This window comes from Genypterus blacodes, unplaced genomic scaffold, assembly GCF_046128005.1.
Source record: "Genypterus blacodes isolate CSIRO-AG114 ecotype Tasmania unplaced genomic scaffold, CSIRO-AGI_Gbla_v1 ptg000233l_1, whole genome shotgun sequence".
Classification (NCBI taxonomy): domain Eukaryota; kingdom Metazoa; phylum Chordata; class Actinopteri; order Ophidiiformes; family Ophidiidae; genus Genypterus; species Genypterus blacodes.
Genome location: NW_027467031.1, coordinates 216,963 through 238,973, shown reverse-complemented (window position 1 = coordinate 238,973; position 22,011 = coordinate 216,963). Strand labels below are relative to the sequence as shown.

Here is a 22,011-nt window from a genome sequence, read left to right as displayed (position 1 = left end):
GTAATGAAACGGGAAAGTTGGGAACATCGGGGTCACATGGGTTAAACTTTAACAATAAACCTTCACATTCTTCTCTCCACTGCAACAAACCCAACCCCTAACGCCAAGAGTGAAACTGATTTGATCCCTGTGAATGCGTGTCTGTAACCAGGTTTACTCTGCTGTGTGTGGCGTCAGGTGTCAAGACTAAATCCTGAATCCTGTATCCTGTCTTACTCTCTTACAGGCGTCTCTCTCTCTCGTCGCAGAGAACAGACTGGAGCGGCCCCACAGCTGTGAGATGAGGAGGACTTGCTGGTGTTGCATCGGGGGGTAGTGAAGACAAACTGAACTGAAGAATGGACAGTCACCAGGAAGTAAGTGTTTGTTAATGCCGGAATGGAGCTGTTGAACAGGACGAAGGTGGAATTTAAAGTGTGTGTGCGCTGAAATGAAACGATCTCTCTGTTTCAGGTAGTTTGTAATTAACTCTTGGTAAATATGTACTCTGCAATGCTGTTAGGAGACCCACACACACACACACACACACACGCGCACACAAGCACACACATTAAACCTCCATATAAATGTCAGCATGGTGGAAAATGTGATTGTGTCAGGTAGGTTGACAAATTAATTTGGGTTAATGTTTACATAAAGACCTGTTCTTTATCTGTCAGGGAACAGACATCCAGGAAACACAGTTTGGTGGTCCTGCCCTGTCCAAACAGAAGAGGATCATCTACTTCTCCAGTGGCGAAACACTGGAGGAAGAAGATGACAGTGAAGAGGAAGAGCAGGAGGCCCCCTTCCATGAACCAGCACAGAGGGTGGGTCATTAGAGCTTTTTTTTCGTGAGAACATGTGGCTGAGTAGCAATCATGATAAGTACTGTTGTTGTCTCTTCTTGTCAGGCCCGGTTCTCATGGAGGAATGTGGCCATGCTAGTGGCTCGGACTTCACTGCTGAGTATGTCATGTCACATTCCTAATTACGCTTAATGAACTGCAGGCATTCTTAAAGACACACAGGGAAGTCTCAGTGGGTCTCTATGTTTCCACAGCTTGTGATTTCCTCGGAGCGAGACTAGCTGGTGTGCTCGGACTTAAGGCAGCCAAATACCAGTATGCCATAGACGAATATCACCGTGACCAAAACAAGGTAACATAGAGTTCATAGTGAGAAGCAAAGTAACCGTAACGCTACAGTTTCTCATTCTATGGAACCTTTTTTGACCAATTGTATTCTTGCGGGTATTTGCATATCTAACACAAGTCGATAATGGATGGCATGAATTATTCTCACTCGCAGAAAACACAGAACCAAGCCACAGAGAGCGTCATGGACGGCCAAGCGGGGACACTTCACCTCAGTCATTATGGAGCTACAGGAACAATAGGAAGCCCTGCTGGTGGTGATCAAGGGAGCCAGGATGAGAAACAGAAAGACACAGATAAAGGCTGTCACAACAAAGGTTATCAAAATGAGGACTAGTTACAGCGATCACTGGAATGTTGGGATTGTGACACGCAAAGCCTGCATTACATCGCTTGTATCCACTATTGCTTCATGTTGTAGATGTGATCTGCTCTCAAATCAATGTGCACTGTGCATATTACTGTGATTTAAAAGGTAAACCAAACAAAGATGCTGCAATATTGAAATACTGGTGAAAACATCAATCTTCAAATGACTAGCTTCATCACTGTTAAGCATTGATTTGTATGTAATAAACAAAAATAAGAAAAGAACATGTAAAACTGCGAGTCACCTTTTTTTACGCCACGAAATAAAAAACAGTGCTTGATCGCCAAAAGAAAAAAAGGAAAACGTGGTGTAGGAACTGAACCAGCAGCGCTCCAAACACAATGTTTCATCGCCAAAGGAAAACGGAAAATGTGGTCCCTCCGACGAGGATGGGATTCGAACCCACGCGTGCAGAGCACAATGGATTAGCAGTCCATCGCCTTAACCACTCGGCCACCTCGTCGCTGCGATACCGTGGAAACACATAATCCTAATCAAAGCCGACTGCATACCGAGTTTCGTAAACTGTCCTCATTAAATGCCAACCCCTACACTCGATTACTGGCTAACAGGAAGCGCAGGAGTGTTTAACGGGAGTTTCTCTGAGTCTTGGTACTGTAGCTCGTTTCTGAAGGCGAAATAATGAAGCCGGAGAAATGAAATGAAATCACGGAGATTATTTTGTGACACAATCGCACATTTATCCCAGAAAAAAACACTTGGAAGAAGTGGAATTCATTGATTTATTGAAATATGCACGTTATTGTCTCTTCAAAGTTACGAAATACACGAAAAAGAAATGAGTTCAGAGAATGTAGTACCACATTCCGCCACTGAGGGGCAGTATAATTCCAACTAGAAATGCATTTCCTGATACGATTGTACCGCGGGCCGGATGTGGCCCACTGTTTTACATCATCGTTGTATGAAACAGACGATTAATCTAAATATTAATTTGCACTTTTATCAAAACATGTCCGTTCCTCCCATCTGTGAAACGACGCATGTCTCCGCTGGCGTCGTGACTCAGCTGAATTAAAGTGAATTAAGTGTATGGACTAAACCGAGCTCAGCACCTTCAACCACTAATATAAACCTTGCCTCCATAGATCAACAAATATATATATTATATGTAGCAATTTATATGTAGTTTGTCATAGTTTGTTTATAGCAGGTCAGTAATCGTCCTGTATGTTTCACTTTACCTGCCATTTGATTTCAGCATCACTCCGCACAACAGTCTGAAGGTAAAACTTATTTTCTGAGTCTGTCATGCCTCATGTGGCCACTGCAGGGCGCTGTAGCAACCTCACGAACTCCTATGGTGTAATATGGCAACACATCCATTGCCCCTGATGGAAGTTCCAGGTTCAAATCCTGGTGGGAGTAGACCGGTTTGTACTAAAGCGTCCTGCAAACTCTCTGCCCTGTTCCATACATCAGATATTCATGAAGTGATTCAACTGAATGTAGAAGTCCCAACCCAACTTGGTATCAAACTAATCTTTAAATGTTTGGTATAATAGTTAATGATTTGGGTGAGGTATCATTCAAGTCCATGTAAAGTCACAAATTAGTGTCAAGTCAGAAACAACTTCATAAACCATCCTACCAATCATTAACACTTTAAATTCAAGGTCCTGAAGTTACTCTTTGCCTGTGGCATAAACCTTATCAAGAGCCAAAGGTCTTATATTGTCCATGTGCATGTTTAAACCAAAGCAGACGCGTTTGCTCCGTTTCATTGAACGCAGCGATGCAGAGTGTGTTGTTGTTGTACGGACTCCTGGCTCTGGCCACTTCACACACGGTGAGAATTTTAAGATTTACAACAAGGAGTCCCCCTGTGTAGGCCTGTTACTATTAGAGTATTGAGTGTGATGTCATGTGGCCATTTCACAAGTTGATGTATATTTCTTGCAGGTACACACTCTCCCAGAAGTTCACGGTATGTTGAGCAATTGTTAAACAACTTTGTAGCGGTTAGACTATGAAGTATCTGAGCCACATGTGCTTCTTCCTTTGCAGAGGTGTACGAGCATGGCGAGGACGAGAACGCTCTCTTGGGTGAACCACAACTTTTCAAAGTCGTGTTTGAATACGCAATGTCACCTTTAAAGCCCTATTGAGACTTAAACTGGATTTGTTGTTTGCTCTGGTGCTGCAGGTTCAGATGCCCAACTGATCGAAGGCGACATTCTAATGCCGGTGAGTCTTAAATGATTTTCCTTCGTTTCCATCATTGGTTGATGGATGAGATTGAAGTAAAAGTCAATGTGTTAAACGCCACTTTTATGCAGGAAGGACGGAATGCATTGAGCAACACAACGTACAGGTGGAAGTTTCCCATCCCTTACATTCTGGGTGATGACTTGGGTAAGATTCTTCTAATAATTTCCCAATATTAATCTAGGATGTTCTGTGTTCTTAATGCTGCGTCGTGATCGTTCCATTCGCCTCTCAGATCTGAACGCTAAGGGCTGCATCCACCAGGCGTTTGAAATGTATCGGCTGAAATCTTGCGTTGACTTCAAGCCCTACGAGGGGGAGAAGACCTTCATCCGATTTGTAAAGAGAGGAGGGTATGAGTGTATTCTTCCTCACCTCCCTCAACCGTCATCGATCCCGCGTTGTCCCAATCGCAGCTTTAAATCCACGTCTTCCTCTGCCCTTAGGTGCTTCTCCAGCGTCGGCGACCAGCAGACGGGTCAGATTCTGTCCCTGGGGTCCGGCTGTGACCATAAGGCCATAATCGAACACGAGCTACTTCACGCCTTGGGCTTTTACCATGAACAGTCCCGCACAGACAGAGACGATTACGTAGACATCTGGCTGGAGCAGGTCACACCAGGTGCAGTGTGTGTAGTCATTTGCTTTTCGGGGGGGGGATACTTGTAACCAAAATAGTCAGATACTGAGTGAGTGTGTTCATTCTGAGCAGGCATGGAGCACAACTTCAACAAATACAACGACGAGTACATCACAGATCAAAACACACCGTATGACTATGAGTCCCTCATGCATTATCGGCCCTTCGCCTTCAACAAGAACGCCACCATCCCCACCGTCACCACCAAGATCCCAGAGTTCATCAACATCATCGGCCAGTACCTTGACTTCAGTCGGATGGACATTCTGAGGCTCAATCGGATGTACAACTGTTGTAAGTAGACAGTGCCTTGCAAACTGTGTTGGGGGTGGGGGACAGAGTTCATTATCAAGTCCTCCTTCTGATCTTCGTGCTTCCTCTCTCCAGCCGGACCTCTGACCCTGCTGGACCAGTGCGCCTTTGAGTACGCCAGCATCTGCGGCATGATCCAGGCCTCCACTGATGACGGCGACTGGGTCCACGTTAAAGGCAACGTGGGCTCAGAGGATCATACGCTCCTCGGACAATGCAGAGGTCAGTGACAGTTGCAAAGTGAAAGTGTCGTGTTGTGTACGGACGTTATGGAAGGATTTGGTCTGATGTTTCTGTTTAGATGCTGGTTACTTCATGCACTTCAGCACCATGACTGGGAAAGCTCAGGAGTCTGCACTGCTGGAGTCACGGACCCTCTACCCGAAGAGGAAGTTGCAGTGTCTTCAGTTCTTCTACAAGATGACTGGAAACCCCAAGGACAGGCTGGTGATCTGGGCCAAGTTGGATGACAGCACAGGAACTGTTCGCAAAATGAAGAAACTACACACCTTTAACGGTACATTTTGCAACATTCCCTTCATCTGTCTCTCCGTTAGAACATTTCTTTCTTTCTTAAGGATTTACCTTTTGTCCCTTGCTCAGCTGATTCCGACCACACGTGGAAGATCGCCCATGTCCCTCTGGAAGTCGGGGTGAAGTTCCGTTATGCTTTCCAGGCCGTGCGCGGCGACCCCTCTGCATCCGCTGGTGGCATCTACATCGACGACATCAGCCTGACAGAAACGCGCTGCCCAAACGCCGTGTGGAGGATCCAGAACTTCTCTAAGATCATGGAGACGGCCGACACCACCACCACCATCGACAGCCCTCGATTCTACAGCCCAGAAGGTTACGCTTACGGCGTCCGTGTATTACCTGTGTCATCTTACAGCGACTTCACTGGCAACTACGCAGGGCTGTACTTCCACCTGGCCAGCGGGGAGAATGATGCGGTGATGAAGTGGCCGGCATTAAACCGACAGGCAACCCTGGTGGTAATGGACCAAGACCCGGACGCCACGCTGAGGATGTCCACGGCCCGCAGCCTCACGACGGACACGAAGAGTAAGTGTAGTAACTAAGAACAACATATACTGAACAGCTCTGAATGTAGTGAAGATCCAGGTTGTTCCTCTGTCTGCTTTGCGTCTCCTAGTGACCGATGGGAAGTACCATTGGGAAGATCCCAGCGTGGTGGGGAAGTTTGACTCCGCCTGTAACTGCTTCAGAGGACCATCCTGGGGCTGGAGGAACTTTGTCAAACACTTTGACCTCAGGCGGCGAAATTACCTCAAGAACGACGAACTCATTATCCTCATCGACTTTGACGGTTAGTGGTCTGTGTTTGGTGAAGCGTTGAATAATGAAAGTCACGTCCAAAGCAGATATGAGCTGTAAAACTGTGTTGTGTTCGCAGATATAACATCCCTCATCAAAACAACCTAACCCTAACCCACCGCCAAAGGAGCGATGAAGCCGGTAAGATGTTTGTTTAGAACTGAACTGTCTGTGGTTGTGATAATAATCAGCTGATGGTCTGTTTGTTTTTTGTTTTTTTATAATTAGATGCACAGTTTGGCTGCGATCGAGAACAAGAAGAAGGAAGGAAGAAGAAAGGATGAACGGCCGATTACTGCTGTGGCAACATAACTGCACCAGTAGTTTATTAAAATGTGATTTTTGTATTAAATGTTTGTTTATGATATGTAGCAATAAACAAATAACTCTACATTTCTTAAGTCTGTCATCATTATGGAACAAAGATGTCATTCTAATGGAGGAGGCCCTTCATACTTCATTCGTTCTTCCAGGCACTTGTTTACCCTTGAGTGACACTTTAATCCTGGAACATAATGTTGCATCAACAGTTTACAGCAGAGTATTAATAAGATAAGAGAGAGTAATACATGACTTTATCAAATACTGTGGTATTAAATAAACTGCTTCAACAGCACTTAAGCCACGTAATCTTGTTTTGTAGGAGACGGTCAAAAGTCATTCAGACAGAGGCCAAACGTCTGCTCGCTGTTTACTCCTCCATGTAAAACCTTGATTTCTTAAAAGAAATTATTCTTGGGACAATAACGAATGTGGAAACACACAGAATAAGCAGAAAAAAGGTTTATTAATTGCAGGAATCTAGGAACAAAACGTTTCAGCCTCTCTGTTGGAAACGTCAAATCGTGAATGTATGAGAAAGCGCAGATGTCGGCAATTTTGAGCTTTGTGTTTTTACGACACTCTTCAGTATATACACAGTAAATATTGGTTGTTAGGTTCACTGCCCCTGTGTGTGTTTGGCTGATGGGACGAAACTAGAGCATAAAACTGAAATGCCTAAATAACAGAAGAACATTTTAATGGCTCTCATATCAGCTCGTACTTCAACCTTCCTGTTCCCTGTGTTCAAGGTCGACACTTTACTGTCCTGCCTTTGTTTCCAGACTTGTGAGATGCTGAGCTCACATGTGAAACGCCTGTTACTCATTAAATTAACATCTGATCAAAGTTCCGCTCTGGCGTTTGCGTCTCTGGAAATGTTTACGCTCGTGTCAGAGGAACACATCTCTGTTTGAATGACAACATGATCAACACGCTCGCTGCTTTGATTGGACTTTTGGTGCTTTTGAAGGTAAAGGAGGTTTTTCATTTGAGCTGATCTGTTGTTGAAGCTGTAGAAGGTTTAATCTAAGCAGTTCCTTTTTTATTTATGTATCTTCCAGGTCCAAGCTGTTCCAACACTTTACGGTTTGTTCTTAACTTAAATCTTTGCATGAACACAATGCAAACTCTGCATTTCTAACACCTGAATGATATCAGTTGAACATTTACCTGTGGAACCTGCAGGTGGTAATGGAGATGCAGATGCAGGTGAACTAAGGGATGACATACCTGAAATCAATAAAGGTATGGTATACATACTCTTTCTACTCTTGATATGTGTGATATGATCATATGCTCTGATGCCTGTTACACCTGTATACTTGATGTATTTCCATGTTTTAGGGTTAGGACACCTGTTTGAGGGAGACATCGCTGGTGATGTAAGTATATTGATACACCGATCTCCTTCTCGGTAAAGTATGACAGTGTTCCAACACCTCCAATGCTTCTTGCAGCCTAAGAGAAATGCAATCCTCGATGAAAAAAGAAGATGGAAGTTTCCCATCGCTTACATCTTAACAGATTCTTTGGGTACAATACGCATAATAGCACTCATTCCTTTTCTGAATACCTTACTGAATAGAACATGTGCTGATTTAGATTTGTATTTCCATTGCTCCAGATCTGAATGCAAAAGGTGTGATCCTCCAGGCTTTTGAGGAGTACCGTTTAAGATCCTGTGTGGACTTCAAACCCTACGAGGGAGAGAGCAGCTACCTCTCCTTCAATAAACTGTCTGGGTGAGCTGCAGAAGGCCACAGACTGTTGCTCAACTTCACACGGCCGCCGACTCAAAACAATTATTCAGCAATATCAGCTGTCAGCGCTACTGTGGACTGATTTGAGTTTCCCCTCCTAATGCTTCAGATGCTGGTCCTTTGTTGGAGATGATGGCGTTGGACAGCAAGTGTCAATCGGAGCTCGGTGCGACACCAAAGCCATCGTGGAGCACGAGCTCCTTCACGCTCTAGGCTTTTACCACGAACAGTCTCGCTCTGATAGAGACGACTATGTCAAGATCTGGTGGGACCAGATTACAGAAGGTTGGTTGTAATATGAATATTATAGATAATAATGCAATAAAATAAGTAAGTGAATCAATACCTTCTTGCTTCTAGGAATGGAACACAATTTCAAAAAGTACGAGGATGACTTCATCACGGATCTCAACACACCGTACGACTACGAGTCCATCATGCACTACAGGCCAAAGTCTTTCAACAAGAATGAGAGCGTCCCCACCATCACCGCCACCATACCCTATTTCAACGAGATCATCGGCCAGAGGCAAGATTTCAGTGCGGTGGACATCACCAGGCTCAACCGCATGTATGACTGCGGTGAGTGCTGCAGGTTCACATCCCACACCTGTGCAAGGACAGTGGGCTCCTGTAGTTTCTGACCATTGATGATCACTTTTACATTCCCAAATAAAATAATTACATTATTTAGTTTAGAAGAAACCCTAATAAACAAAAAACATTCAAATAAATAATGAACTAATACCGAATTATTGCTTTTGCAGCGAACACCCACACACTCCTGGACCAGTGTTCCTTTGAGCTGATCAACATATGTGGAATGATCCAGAACGAGGAAGACCATGCAGACTGGATCCAGACTCTGAGCTCTCCGGGTGACATAGATCACACTCTGGCAGGGCGCTGCAGAGGTACACACACACACACACACACACACACACACACACACACACACACACACACACACACACACACACACACACACACACACACACTGCTGAAATGATGATGAATGTGATAATGTGACAAGAGACAAGGATTCTATATGTATGTCTGTGTGTTTGCAGATACTGGTTACTTCATGAAGTTTGACACGTCCAAAGGCCTGACAGGAAGCAGCGCCCTGCTGGAGTCACGCATCCTGTATCCCAAGAGAGGCGAGCAGTGCCTGCAGTTCTTCTACAAGATGACGGGGGCGCCAGGGGACAAACTGGTGATATGGATCAGAACCGATGACGGCACAGGGAATGTTCGTAGTGTCAGGAAGATTCACTCCATCACAGGCACGTCTGTTATGAATATGTATGTTAGTATGAGTGCTGTGCAGTTATCAGGGTTGGGTTGTGTTTTGCTGCCCTCTAGTGACCAATATTGATGAATGCAACTTTAAATGTGATCCTTGTTCCTGATGGAGGCTCTTTCAAATCCCACTGCAATGTTTACTGCTCATATTCACCACGTTCTCACCTTCTGTCTTCCAGGTGATGGGGATGACGCCTGGCAAATAGCACTTGTGACTCTGAAGGTCACAGAGAAGTTCCGTTATTTCTTCCAGGGCATCAAAGGATCGATCGATTCCTCTGGCGCTGTCTTAATCGACGACATCACACTTACTGATACAGTTTGCCCCAGTGCCGTCTGGCAAATCAACAACTTCACCAAGGTTCTTGCCTCCACACCTGCGGGCATCGCGGTCAGAAGCAAGTGTTTCTACAACACAGAGGGCTACTCCTTCGGTGTCAGTGTTTACCCCAATGGGCAAAGACCCGATTACAGTGACTATGTGGCTATGACCTTTCACCTCTGCAGTGGAGAGAATGATGGCGTGTTGGAGTGGCCAGCAGCAAACAGGCAAGTGACTATTGCTGCCATGGACCAAGACCCTGATGTGAAACAGAGGATGTCCTCAACAAGAAGCTTTACCACAGGTAGGAAAGAGAACACATGGCTGGATACTTTAAGACAGAGCCAGTAAGAAACGACCCCATGCTCTCCATATATTAAGAGATGCCTGTTTAAAAGTAATGGCAAATACATTCATTTATTAATTCCCCCTTAGCTGCAAAAGCTCCCTGGATCAAACCAACAATCGCCTCAGCAACCTGGGACGAGACCTGCCAGTGCTACCGTGGTGCAGATTATGGCTGGAGCATCTTCATGTCCCACAAACAGCTACAGAGGAGGAGTTTCCTCAAGAACGATGACCTCATAGTTACTGCCGACCTCAGTGGTGAGAATCGTGAAATATCCGATGCTAATAGTGGAACACTGGACATTGTATATAATAGCATTCATATAAAGTATATAGTAGTATAACACATCAGATTTGAAGATTGCCATTTATTTTCTGCCATTAATCTTGCCAAGAAAAAGTTCACCCATTGTTGATTTCCAGGGAGTTTCTCCTGGTAATCAATGCTCAGGACAAAATGTTCCCCTAACGTTGTTTCCTCCACTTTGTTCCGTGAGATTTGACTCAGCTGATCAAGACAGAGGTGCCTGTCAAACCGGCCACGCCTAGCGAGGACGTCACAGAGCAAAAGCCAATGGAGGACGTGGAGATGAAACCAAAGATCGTAAAACGCAGCGCTGCCTGTCATCCGGATTTCTGCCTGAACGGCGGCGTGTGTGTGGATGGTCAAAACATATGCAGGTGTGTGTGTGTGTGTGTGTGTGTGTGTGTGTGTGCAGGAGTGGGGTAATGTACTGGAATGATACTCAGACTGGGAATAATACAAAACATTTCAGTTTCCTAGTAAGTGTGTTCTGAATCACCAACAAAAGCATTAAGGCTCTATTGTTCATTCATGCATTACCTCATGATGTGTCACTTTGACCGACCTGACGGTGAGTCCTTAAGGGAAAACCTTCAGTTTCTGGCGAACTATTCCTTTAAACACAGGCGCGTCATGTGTCACGTGTCTGAATGTATGAATAGAACATGTATTAGGTTACGGGGCTCCCCGTCAGCCTGCTGTCTGGTATGTGGAGTCAGATGAGACAGACAGCGTGCAGAGAGCTGAGTCACTGTCAGTTCAGCCTTCTCGTGTTCCCTGTCACAATTAGAACACTAGTCATTTGTGCATTGTTGTGCATTGTTGCTCATGACTATTGTTTCCCTTTTAGACCGTGGAAACACAAACGCTCAATGAGGTTTCATCTGCTTCATGAAATACTTCCTATGATAATAAAGGTGTGTGTTTTTGTCTGCTGCTTCTCAGGTGCGCTTCAAGCTCGACCTCCTATTACACCGGCGAGAGGTGTCAGCATGCACACATGAATGGAAACATCGTGGCTGTTCTGGTCGGAGGTGCGGTTGGAAGTGTAGCTGTGACACTGGCCTTCATCTCTATCATCAGAAAACCCAGATGAAAACACACTTTAGATGTCCACACAAAGAATTCAGTAAAACCTCTGTTTGACCTGAACTAGCCATTAAAGCTTGCAGTGAAAGTATCACAGACAAACAAACTAACATTATAATAAGTATTATTTGTTTGCATGACAAATGTGATCATATGTAATCTGATCGAAATGAAAAAAATATAAAAAAGTGTCTCTCGTCCTTTATTTCATTAAATATTTAAGGTACATGCTATATATATTTATATATGTATAATAATTACACACATAACACACATTCCAATTTTGATAACTATGAAAACATTTACAATAATTGCAGCAAAACTTTGAAATCAAATCTCACTTTTTTAAAAATATATTTTGTTCTACTGTACAATCAGCGTTTACAATCATATTTGGGGATTTGCAGAACAACAAAATGGTTTTTCACACTCAGTTGGTGATAATGATAGAGTAAGTGCTAGTACTAAGAACTACATTGGTTGTTTATCAGTTAAATATACATTTTCTAAGTATTGTTTGCAGCCTTCTAGAAACAAACTTGTGCAAACTCAGACGGGTTCTCTTTCAGACTCTTTATGTTTAGGTGCATTTGTGTGCTAGTTGCAGCTTCCCCTCTCTCTCACACTCCCATCCTGAAATGAAAAGATGCACAAGTTTAGAGGAGAGTATCTCAGAGATTGAATGAGATGATGTCAGCAGGTGGGAACGCTTCATCAGATCCCGTGTACATGCAGTCATTTCACGCGTCTTGTATCTGGATGTCACTCGTGGGGTTTGATCTGGCTTCTTGATGCTGGAGAAGTGTAAACAGAATCTTTGGGGCAGATCCAGATCAGGATGCAGGAATTTCTTTTGGGATCTATTTGACAATCTAAGGCGCCAATCTTGATGAAGCTACTCGTGCACGTAACTCCGATAATGGGGTGTGACTTAACTCAGATCCAGATGTTTCTGACCTGTGTCCCATTTCTGGGCAGATGAGAGCTGACTGGTGAGTGTGTAGCTCAGACACACCTGAGATATGCCACACCTGATCACTACAAAGGAACAAACCGGGGAATCTACTGACGGGGAAATAAGAACTTACCTGTCCGACTCAGACACAAACATCCAGACACACTGCTGATCATCGCCTCAAACTCAACCACATCTGACAAACCAGCTGTGACTTATCACTTTAAGCGTTTCCTCTGCATACTATAGATCCGCCCACTGTTCCAGACCAACAATCTCCTCTGTGTTTTACACAGTTGTAGGTGATCTTGTGGGTTTTGACCACATCTTAACACGTTCTCTTTGCCAGTTTAAATTGTCACAATCCCATGTCTCACGCTCTGGATTATGTCTGAATATGAGTCGATTTTAGTTTCATGGACACAAGAATACAGATGACAAAACACAACATACATAAAACATAAACTGACCTCATCTTCATTTGCCTTTTGAGGCGGGATTTTTCTTGGCATCACTGTTCGGCCCCTGATAAAACATCCAAATGATTAAATGATTAATTAATTAAGGCACTTTTCCCATTATTTTTGGATAGAACAAATTGTAAACCCACCATTATGATCTTGAACAGTTCCTCCCGGACCTGTTATTAAAAGCAAAAGACAAGGGTAATGTCATTAAAGTGATTATTAATAGTTTAAAATGGTTTCAAAGCATGACTCTGTTCTTGATCACAGGAAACCCGTCAGTGAATACAAACAACACAAACCAAAACAAACATTAAATGATGATAAAGTGGCTAAACTCACCTTCTGCTCTGCAAAACAGGCCGTCAGCAAAATGAGTAAGCCCTGAAAAGAAATGAGGCATGAAAGACAATGTAACACATTTAAATGTTAAATGTTTCAACTTTTGTCTGTGAATGTCATGTACAGAAAATTCGCCATTATTTATTTATGTGGACAACTGGATAGTCCATGTTTGCGATGGAATCTATCCTGAGCAATGTGTGCCTCGCCAATTCTTGATTTTGCTGCTGAACACAGTGAAGAATCTACATAATTAGTGAAAGTTGAAGTAACGAGTGGAGGGAAATCTGTGCTCCATGATCTGTGCCTTACATGTGTTTGTTCTATTAGTGTTGTTTATTAATCTCACTGTGGTGTCCACCTGCAAATATTGCTTGTTATTGCTTGAACACAGTTTCACCATTGCTCATGTGTAAGGTTGTGTTCCATCCAATAGGAACATGTTGGTAGTGCACATTCAAAAATGTCATTGACCATAATTGTGTTTGGTGTGTTTGTTTCAAAATACCTGGAAGGAATTGAGGATGGTGAAAGCGTAGACAAAAAAGGGCCGCATGGGACTGTCATCATCCAAAAGAAGCATAATGAACCCAAAGGCCCATGTGACTCCAAACACTGGGGTTAGAAAAATTACCACCTTAAGGACACTTTTGGCCGTCTCCTTGTCAGCGTTGCCGCCTTCAGGGATTGAGGTCTTCACCAGAGTTAAAATGACGACACCCATGGAGAACATGTTTGTGAAAACAATTGCGCCCATAGGGAGGATGAAGGCATGCAGGGAGCCATCAAGGAGTCCGTTAAAGGTCAGCCAGCATGTTTCCTTCTTGTGATAGGGCTGGTCAGTGTATTTGTAATACACAAAGCTGGACCCCACCATTAGGATTGGGACAATGTAGCCTACGATGCTGGAGAGGAACATGAAGACCCTTTTCCTCAATGGGCTGAAGACAAAGATGAGCTGGTGGACGAGCATGACACTCAAGCACAGCATCCAGCAGAACATGGCCAGATAGAAGAAATGCTTAAGTAAGGTAAAACTGAGGCACATGGTTGCAGAGATTTTGTCAGGAAAGGAAGAGGCCAAAAAGCAGCAGTTAGCCAGCAAGAGACAAAGGGAGATGTTCACCAGAGACGTGTGGCGGAAGTGCGAGAGGTTGCTCTTCACTACGGCTGTCCACACAAGAGACTCAATGATGAGGAGAACCACTAAGGAGCAGAGGGACACACCCAGTCCCACATATGTGATCTCATCTAGAAATGGCAGGACATCGGCATTCTTGGACATGAGGACAGAGAACGAAGTCAGATGGCTGCATATGCAGACGGTGCGGTTCGGCTCTGCGGTACTTGAATAGCAGCCGTCATCCGAAAAATCCCCTATAGTGGTGTTAAAGAAGACGCAGTAGGCCTTTTTCTCTTCTTCGTCTAGTGTGGGAAAGTCCAGACTGATATGAATAGATGAATCATTGTTGCCTACTAGCGTGGCCGACAGTAAGAGGCTGGTGGGCTCCGTCTTGCGATAGTTGTTTCTTAATTTGTCCATTATATTTTTCACGGCGACAGTTTTGACAGTTCCCGTCGATCTGTTCAGATTCACATTGATGTCAAACACAGTCATGTTACAGACGGCTTCTGAGCAGAATTGCAGGTCTAGGTTTTCAGAGATCAATCCGCTGCTAGTGTTGACATGGATGTGCTTCACCAGGCCCTCCAGAGAGACCAGGTAATTAGATGACATGCCCTCTATGACGGAGGTGTTGACTGCAGCCCAGCTCTGATTGAGCATAGTGCTTGCTGCATCAACTAAGTTCTAAAACAAAAGATAAGAAATGGATGTCAGCCTTCCAGTGCAGGTGTTCATTTTTTAAAAGCCATTCAGTTATTCAAAATTTTAGAACATTCTCTAATAAAACCAACCAAGTTTCCAACATCAGATTAGCCGTTGACTCGGTTTCCTTACTTCATGGGTGATGAATGATGCGTTATTCAAATGTATTTAAAATATGGTATTAGGCTGCATGTGCTGTAGGTGTGGTGAATACACTAAAATAAAAGCAATCCATGGGTCTCACAGGCAAGATTCCTTCCTGCAGGACTACATTCTTCGATGCACCGGCCATCACATTTAGAACATCAATGGATGCAGTCAGGTCGGCCATGTCATCTTCTGTTTCCGAGAGTGGAGCGTTGGAGTTGTTCGCAAGGTTTGCAAATATGGTCATAGCCACCTCCTGCGTAGCCCCAAGTCCCTTCTTGAAATTCTAGAAAGCCAGAACAAAAAAGTATTGTGACTTCACACAAAAAGTACAAAATACATTCCCACATTTGACTGAAATATTTCACCCACTGACCTCTGCTGCATCCAGAACAAGAGCCAGCTCTTCATTGACGCAGCTAGAGAACACTGGCAACCAAGCACCTGATGTACAACTGCGCATTTTATAGCCAGTCCTGCCTGCCTCGCACGTACGATTGATCACAGTGTCTTTATTTGGGGTCTTTGGCCATTCTTGGCCGTTCAACACCTCGGCGCTGCAAAATGGTGCGCCAACTAAACAACAACAACAAGTGATAAATGTATTCATCAAGAGGAGACGATACAAAACGTGTATTTACAAATGTGGCCTTTGTTCTTAGTTTATAATATGTTGGAAATGCAGGTACCGTAAACTGTTGGAATTTCCACTCTTGCTCTTTTCACTTGTTCCATGCTGTTTTTAAATTCAATCTGGACGTAATGGGCGTCCGGGGACGTTGTGCAGCTGATGGAAGCTTCAATGGTGTAGAGCAGGTTCCCATTGGAATCTTAGAAGGAAGACAGATATAATTCTCAGTCACTTCATTCCATTCACGTCACATCCACGCAACGATGACACACAATGTTGACGTAAATAAATGTAAATATTGTGCTATTTTGAATATAAGAAGATCAAACCATCTATACTCGTTTTGTTCAGAATGTGTTTGCACTGTAGCTTATTGGAGGAAAAGAGAAAAGAAGGAAGGAAGGGAGAGATTTGTATTCTTCTCTTACGTTCTGGAGTCAGCAGACCCATATCCTGTTCTCTGTAGAACCCTGTGACCCGAAAATCCTCGGTGCTGTTCAAGATGGTGGCAACGGCAACCACGTTAATAAAATCGGCGCTCGTTTTTTCCGAACAGTCTGCTGTCAGAGGATCGATTGTCAGGGTGATCTCATCGGGCAGTAGCGCCACCGTCAGCATGGACCTGGCTGTGTGTGTGATTGACCCACTGGTGAATCGACACTCATATAAGCCTGCAACACATGTGAAGATCACGTTAACTTTACATCTGAAATGGGCTCAAACTCTTTCCCCACAGTTTGAAAAAACATTAATCGCAGATGCAAAAACACATATTTGTCATTGTGAAAGCTCCATACTTGCCTTCCCATATGCCTGTCACTTTCTGGAGTGTGATACTATCGCACGAAGGGAAATCCACTGTGCCACAGGAGCCGTGCATATTCACCACACTACCAGTGTTGAGCTGAAAGTGCTGAAAAGGTCTGCTTAAGGTCCATATCATACTGTCTGATAGCTCTCTGAATTTGCATTTCAGTGTTGGCACAGCTTGATAACACAATTTTGATGTTGGGCCCTCAATTGTAACCAGTCCTGTTTGAGAGGGCAACAAAGGAACATATACAGGGCGGCAGTGCCAGTTTATTGCCAGTCCATTTATTACCAGTCCAGAGCAATAAAACCATCAGGGTTTTATTGCTCTGGTTGTGTATTTAGTTGTGTATTAGCTTTGCGGAGCTGTAAATCGGTTTTATGTCGAGTGTGTTAGGTGAGGAATAGATGGTTAGAGACCGTTGGCTGACTGCTCATCATTGTCGTGGCCCTGTGGGGTGTTTTGGAGCGTCTGTTTAGTAAACAATGTGGCGTATTGTACTGAAGTTTAGTTGGTAATTGAATGCAGCTCACTGAATACTGATTGCTGCTTTCAGAGAGGCACTGATGTGATGAAAGAAGGAATAATTGAAAGGTGTCAAACATACTGACCTGAAGTGTCTACCAGCATTGTAGCTCCGAGTAACATTTCCAGGTTTGTCACATACATTTGAAGTTTATTCGTCTCAAAGGCGACATTGACATCTACCTCAAAGTCAGCAATGGTGTTACCCTCCCTTATTGATTTGGAAAGGTAGAGCAAAAGATAATTGGTTAATGGAAACATCAGTCCTTATCTGTGATAAATGTCCTTTTATTGGAACTTCATAGGAACTTTTCATTCACACTATTGTATGAAGCACAACGTCATAGTGAAGAGCAAGAAGAACAATACAATACAATACCTTTCACCTGTAACGTTAATGCCCGCAAAGCCATTTAGTTTTTCTAATTCGGTTGTAAGCTGATGAGGAAAAGAGAATGATATAATTTAATGTCAATCTTGAGGACATTGATGTAAAAGTACCTGAATTATGTGCAAAATGAATATGGAAGATTTATATAATTTCTCTATACATTATCATATAAATATGGAAATGAATTAAAAATATGTCAGAGGTGCGTTAAGAAATAGAACTACCGTAAGTCAGTAAAAGCTTAAAAGTGTGATGTACCTGGAAAGTTTTGGTGGTATCCCAGGTGCTTCCACTCAGTGTAACTGATCCATTCAATCGAACTGTGTTGATTGGGAACACAATTTGTTTTACCATTCATTCAGATAATTCCCATGTCTTGAAACAATGTAAACTATTAAATCGTGAATAGATCATAATATCAGAGACAATACTGGTACATAAATGACAAAAGCAAGGAGAAATTCAAATGAGTTCTTATGTAGTGATGGGTAAATATTGAATTGGGTTTCAGGTCAGTTACCTGAGATTTTGGGAATGCAGATGGGCGAGAAGGAGACCACGTCAGCGAGGCAAGTTTCCTCTCGACAACAACCATGTTGGTAGCACACGTCATTTGTCCAAATTAACCCTTCAGAGCAGTTGCAAGAGACCGATTGTCCAACAATCAGACACTCTGGAAAGTGAAATGGAATCGTTAAATTGTGTAATGGAAGGATGTTTTACAGAAGCCTATTTCCATTCTTCCATCCTTTCCATTCATCTCTGTAGGACACAAACATGACACCCCCCCACTTGTTTTTATTAAAGAACTGAACTGAAATTAAGATGAAGAAACAACATGTTCCAGCACAATACCTGCTATAAGATTGGAATCGATAATGTTCACATCGTGTGACGTTCCAGCCGCGTCAACCACTTGTATTCCTTCGGTTGTATTCAGAATTGACAGGAGGACCAGAGAGTCCAGCGTGATGTTACTTTCCACCATCAGCTCAGCTAGGAAGACCTCCTCTACAAAAACAATTGCACTGCAAATTAGTTACTTCAATGTTTCCAAGCCCATTTTCACGACGTCAGAAAATGGAATGGATCTTTACAGTCCCAATTCTACAATGTTTCTGTCCCCCTTTCCACTACAAGATCCAATAAAAGCAAAAAAACAATACTGTTCTTTAATGTTGTTGTAATGGATGTAATGGAAGTCTTCTAGGGTAACAAACATCCAGGTGATATTTTATGGACGTTTCCCTGTGGTCTTACCTTGTGCAAGGACCTGCAATGCAAGGACAGGCCCAATTAATATCAAATAATATCAAGAAAATCATAACACTTGTGTACTGGGTTTAAATGAATTAAACATGAATACATGCATTTATAAAAGAAACAAATTAAGGCAAACACAAACTTGATATTATGTAGACTACATTTGAATATATTCAAGGCACATATGAGTATGAGTCCATCAGAATCAATACCTGATGGCTGATGAACGCAGCTCCAAGCAGAAGTAGAATAACCCTGGAACACATTTTGATCTAGTGGGATGAAGAAAACAAACACATAAACCATTTGTTTATCAAACTAACAGGGAAAGATTCCTGCAAAGTTCCAGCCTGGGCTTGGCTGCCATAGGTTGCGTCTCCTTGAGGATCGAGACACAGGACATCTTTTTTGAATGTTTTTGAATGGCTCTCTTGTACAGACTATGGGAAATTATTCAAATGTATTCTCTTTTACTTTTCACTTCCGTGTGTGACACAAACAACAGTCTGCCGGTTGAAGGTTTTGCCCTGAACCGCACATTGGTTGCTACTACCACCACAGCCCACAGTCCACTCTCACCTCATTTCTTTTTTGCTGTTGTGCTTTTCTGCCCTTTGGCCTTTGCTGCAATCGGGCTGCACTGGGTGAGCAGCATGGCTAACCTTATAACGTCTACGCTCACCAGAGGTATACGTACGCGTGCATGGACAGAGCAGAGACACAAAAACACTTCAACTGGGACTGGGACTGTGAACAGCAGCAATGTAATCCAAGACGACAGCCCTTAATGAATATGATGTTATTGTTTGTACATGTTGGTGGGAACGTGGGTAGGTTTGGTCATGCATTGATGTCTATATTTGGCTATATATCTATCATATATTTGCAACTCCTCAGACAGCGGATCAACAAAAATTAGCTATTATAAGACTAAAACATGCAGTAGGAGGAAGGAGAATTTCATTCAGTATAAATCGCAATACAATTCAGTTCACATTGCTGACTTAATAAACTCTGGGAACAGTGTGGCTCCTCTTCAAATTTGACCCGTCTTAATCACAGGAACAACGAGGCACAATTGTCAGACGAAGAAAGAGGCAATAAAGAACAAACCACAAGACTACCACATTTCGTTTTCCTTTTTTACATTAACAAGAGCGACGTTTTCCAAAGAGATATTATGCTCAGATGCAACACAATCCATATGTTTTAGATTCAAGAGACGGGACTGGAAACCTGGAGAATTTAGGGTGTCACCAGGGCCTTCTAATCTAACACGCTGAATGATATTGCTGGAATGTGTATAATTTGTATATTTGTATATTTTCCCTATGTTTCTATTGCATGTGTTTATATTGGTAAGATATTTGTTTTTGACTCTTTACTTGCTGCTGTAACACTGAAAATTTCCCCGTGTTGGACTAACAAAGGTGTATCTTATCTTACCTTATGATAAAGTAATAAAGTAAAATTCAGGCATAATAATTATCTCTTCCACTGCTCTCTCTCTTAGCACTTGCTTGTGTTATAATCAAAACTCTCATAGATTCCCGTCCACCTTAATAGTCCCTGCACTACAGTGAGGGCTACTAGAGTTCCATGGTTGTATTCTGTTGTAGTTGTACAGTAGCTGTATTCTCTTCTGATAATGTCATTAAAGCCAAACATATTGCATTGAAAAAGAGCTTTCTCACCTCTGTATTAGACTGGATTGTCCAGAGAGAAGAGGATTAATCGTGTAAGATTCTCAGCCAGGTCCCTATAGATTCTGCAGCAGGTTGACATCAGGTTTATGTCCAATGTGATTGAGCACATCTCCCAGTAAGACTGGATTAGGCTGGATGCTAGAGTTTACGTGTGTGCGTGGTGGTGGTGGTGGTGGTGGTGGTGGGGGGGTGATGTGTTCAGGCGACATCTGGCTTTGTGTTGAGAGACCATTTGCATTCATGGCTTGTTTCCCGACCAGCTGGGCTCATTAGCGCAGGGACGCAGCCGCTCAACTTTCCATGGACATTTGTCTACCAAATGAAGCATTCTCCTTCAGGAGGTCGCAGGCATCTACTGAAACCACAACTTGTCGTCAGGGCACCAGCCGAAACCAGAAGAGAGGTACATAATATGAACAACTGCTTTACAGCCGCATGTCGTTCGAGAAAGTTGCTCATAAAAGCTGCTATCTTGTAGGACCGACCTATTCCCACCATTGTTGAGAGCTCTACTCAATGGTAGTTTAGAATGTTACCTTGTTTTGTGATACGTTGGCTCAGGTTAAATCAGGGCTTGTGGTTTGTTTGCTTTGTGCACCTAGGGGATGAATGAATATGGCACCGGAGTCCAGTTCAACCCCAAAAACAAAACGTTTTTCTAATGACAGTTCTGCCATTTAGAGAGCCAAATGGGTCAAACTTGGAGGTTCTATTACACTTGCAAGATCCAGCACATATAAGTATACAGTATGTGCAGTTTGCGTGTTTAACAGTCCACCATATTGACCTCTATCAACATTTGTCGGTTATGTTTATACAACTATAATTTGTGCATGTTTAGTTGCTTAAAAATGATGTAACAAATAATGCAGAGTACATCAAACCGAGGTTAAAACTCAATTAGGTACTGATGGCTTGCCTCGATTCTATCAATAGACCACTTTGGGTGACACACACACATACTCACATAAACACACAAACCAAATCTTTATTCAAAAAATGGTTCACATTGTTGGGACAGTTGCCACAAAATCTATGCATTCTATGTAGTGTTATGATATATTAAATAAATTTAAATATTTCAGTGATCAATATATTCTGCCCGTGTTGCTTCAAACTAGTTACACAAATTGATACAACTACAAACAATGTTATGCTTTGTTGTTCCTATCACACTGCTGTGGAAAGCTCTAAAAATATGTGTTATGCAAATTACCCAACACACTCATGAATACAGAAAACACACACATAACCACAGGCTGAGTACGACTGCTATGTTATCACTGGAACTGTTCTGTTCGGTTCATTAACAGCAGCAAAAATCCTATTGCCATTGACAACCTCTATTTCATCTCCACACACACATGAGAAAGACAGAACAGATTGTACACAAATTCACAGTCGGCAGCAACTACACAGCAGTCAGACGCCGCACAGAGAGTTTAACGAGCTCTGAAATCCATGTTTATGG

The 22,011-nt window shown here is 43.0% G+C and overlaps 4 protein-coding genes and 1 non-coding gene across 5 annotated transcripts; 3 read left to right on the top strand and 2 right to left on the bottom strand.

The window, feature by feature from the left end:
- The first annotated feature begins 92 nt into the window (after positions 1–92).
- On the top strand, positions 93–1,655 carry LOC143016491 (protein FAM177B). Its single transcript, XM_076170857.1, has 5 exons — positions 93–356; positions 660–809; positions 894–948; positions 1,043–1,140; positions 1,291–1,655. Exons 1-5 carry the CDS (start codon positions 339–341, stop codon positions 1,471–1,473), a joined length of 504 nt encoding a protein of 167 aa, XP_076026972.1. The 5' UTR covers positions 93–338; the 3' UTR covers positions 1,474–1,655.
- Positions 1,656–1,887: 232 nt separating this feature from the next.
- Positions 1,888–1,969, bottom strand: trnas-gcu (transfer RNA serine (anticodon GCU)). Its single transcript has one exon. It is a non-coding gene; the product is annotated as a tRNA-Ser (tRNA).
- Positions 1,970–3,262: 1,293 nt separating this feature from the next.
- mep1a.1 (meprin A, alpha (PABA peptide hydrolase), tandem duplicate 1) lies at positions 3,263–6,133 on the top strand. Its single transcript, XM_076170872.1, has 13 exons — positions 3,263–3,316; positions 3,430–3,454; positions 3,535–3,573; positions 3,674–3,714; positions 3,807–3,882; positions 3,971–4,088; positions 4,182–4,357; positions 4,448–4,669; positions 4,763–4,909; positions 4,989–5,204; positions 5,291–5,752; positions 5,844–6,017; positions 6,105–6,133. Exons 1-13 carry the CDS (start codon positions 3,263–3,265, stop codon positions 6,131–6,133), a joined length of 1,779 nt encoding a protein of 592 aa, XP_076026987.1.
- A 1,364-nt stretch (positions 6,134–7,497) lies between these two features.
- On the top strand, positions 7,498–11,484 carry mep1a.2 (meprin A, alpha (PABA peptide hydrolase), tandem duplicate 2). The gene is made up of 12 exons (XM_076170871.1): positions 7,498–7,594; positions 7,694–7,731; positions 7,807–7,882; positions 7,974–8,091; positions 8,219–8,394; positions 8,470–8,691; positions 8,877–9,023; positions 9,180–9,395; positions 9,594–10,040; positions 10,172–10,342; positions 10,582–10,765; positions 11,334–11,484. Exons 1-12 carry the CDS (start codon positions 7,498–7,500, stop codon positions 11,482–11,484), a joined length of 2,043 nt encoding a protein of 680 aa, XP_076026986.1.
- A 319-nt stretch (positions 11,485–11,803) lies between these two features.
- Positions 11,804–16,724, bottom strand: adgrf3b (adhesion G protein-coupled receptor F3b). Its single transcript, XM_076170869.1, has 9 exons — positions 16,646–16,724; positions 16,273–16,515; positions 15,590–15,642; positions 15,311–15,499; positions 13,747–15,048; positions 13,239–13,280; positions 13,043–13,072; positions 12,903–12,957; positions 11,804–12,110 (listed from the first exon to the last, which is right to left on the bottom strand). Exons 1-8 carry the CDS (start codon positions 16,722–16,724, stop codon positions 12,910–12,912), a joined length of 1,986 nt encoding a protein of 661 aa, XP_076026984.1. The 3' UTR covers positions 11,804–12,110; positions 12,903–12,909.
- Positions 16,725–22,011: the final 5,287 nt, after the last annotated feature.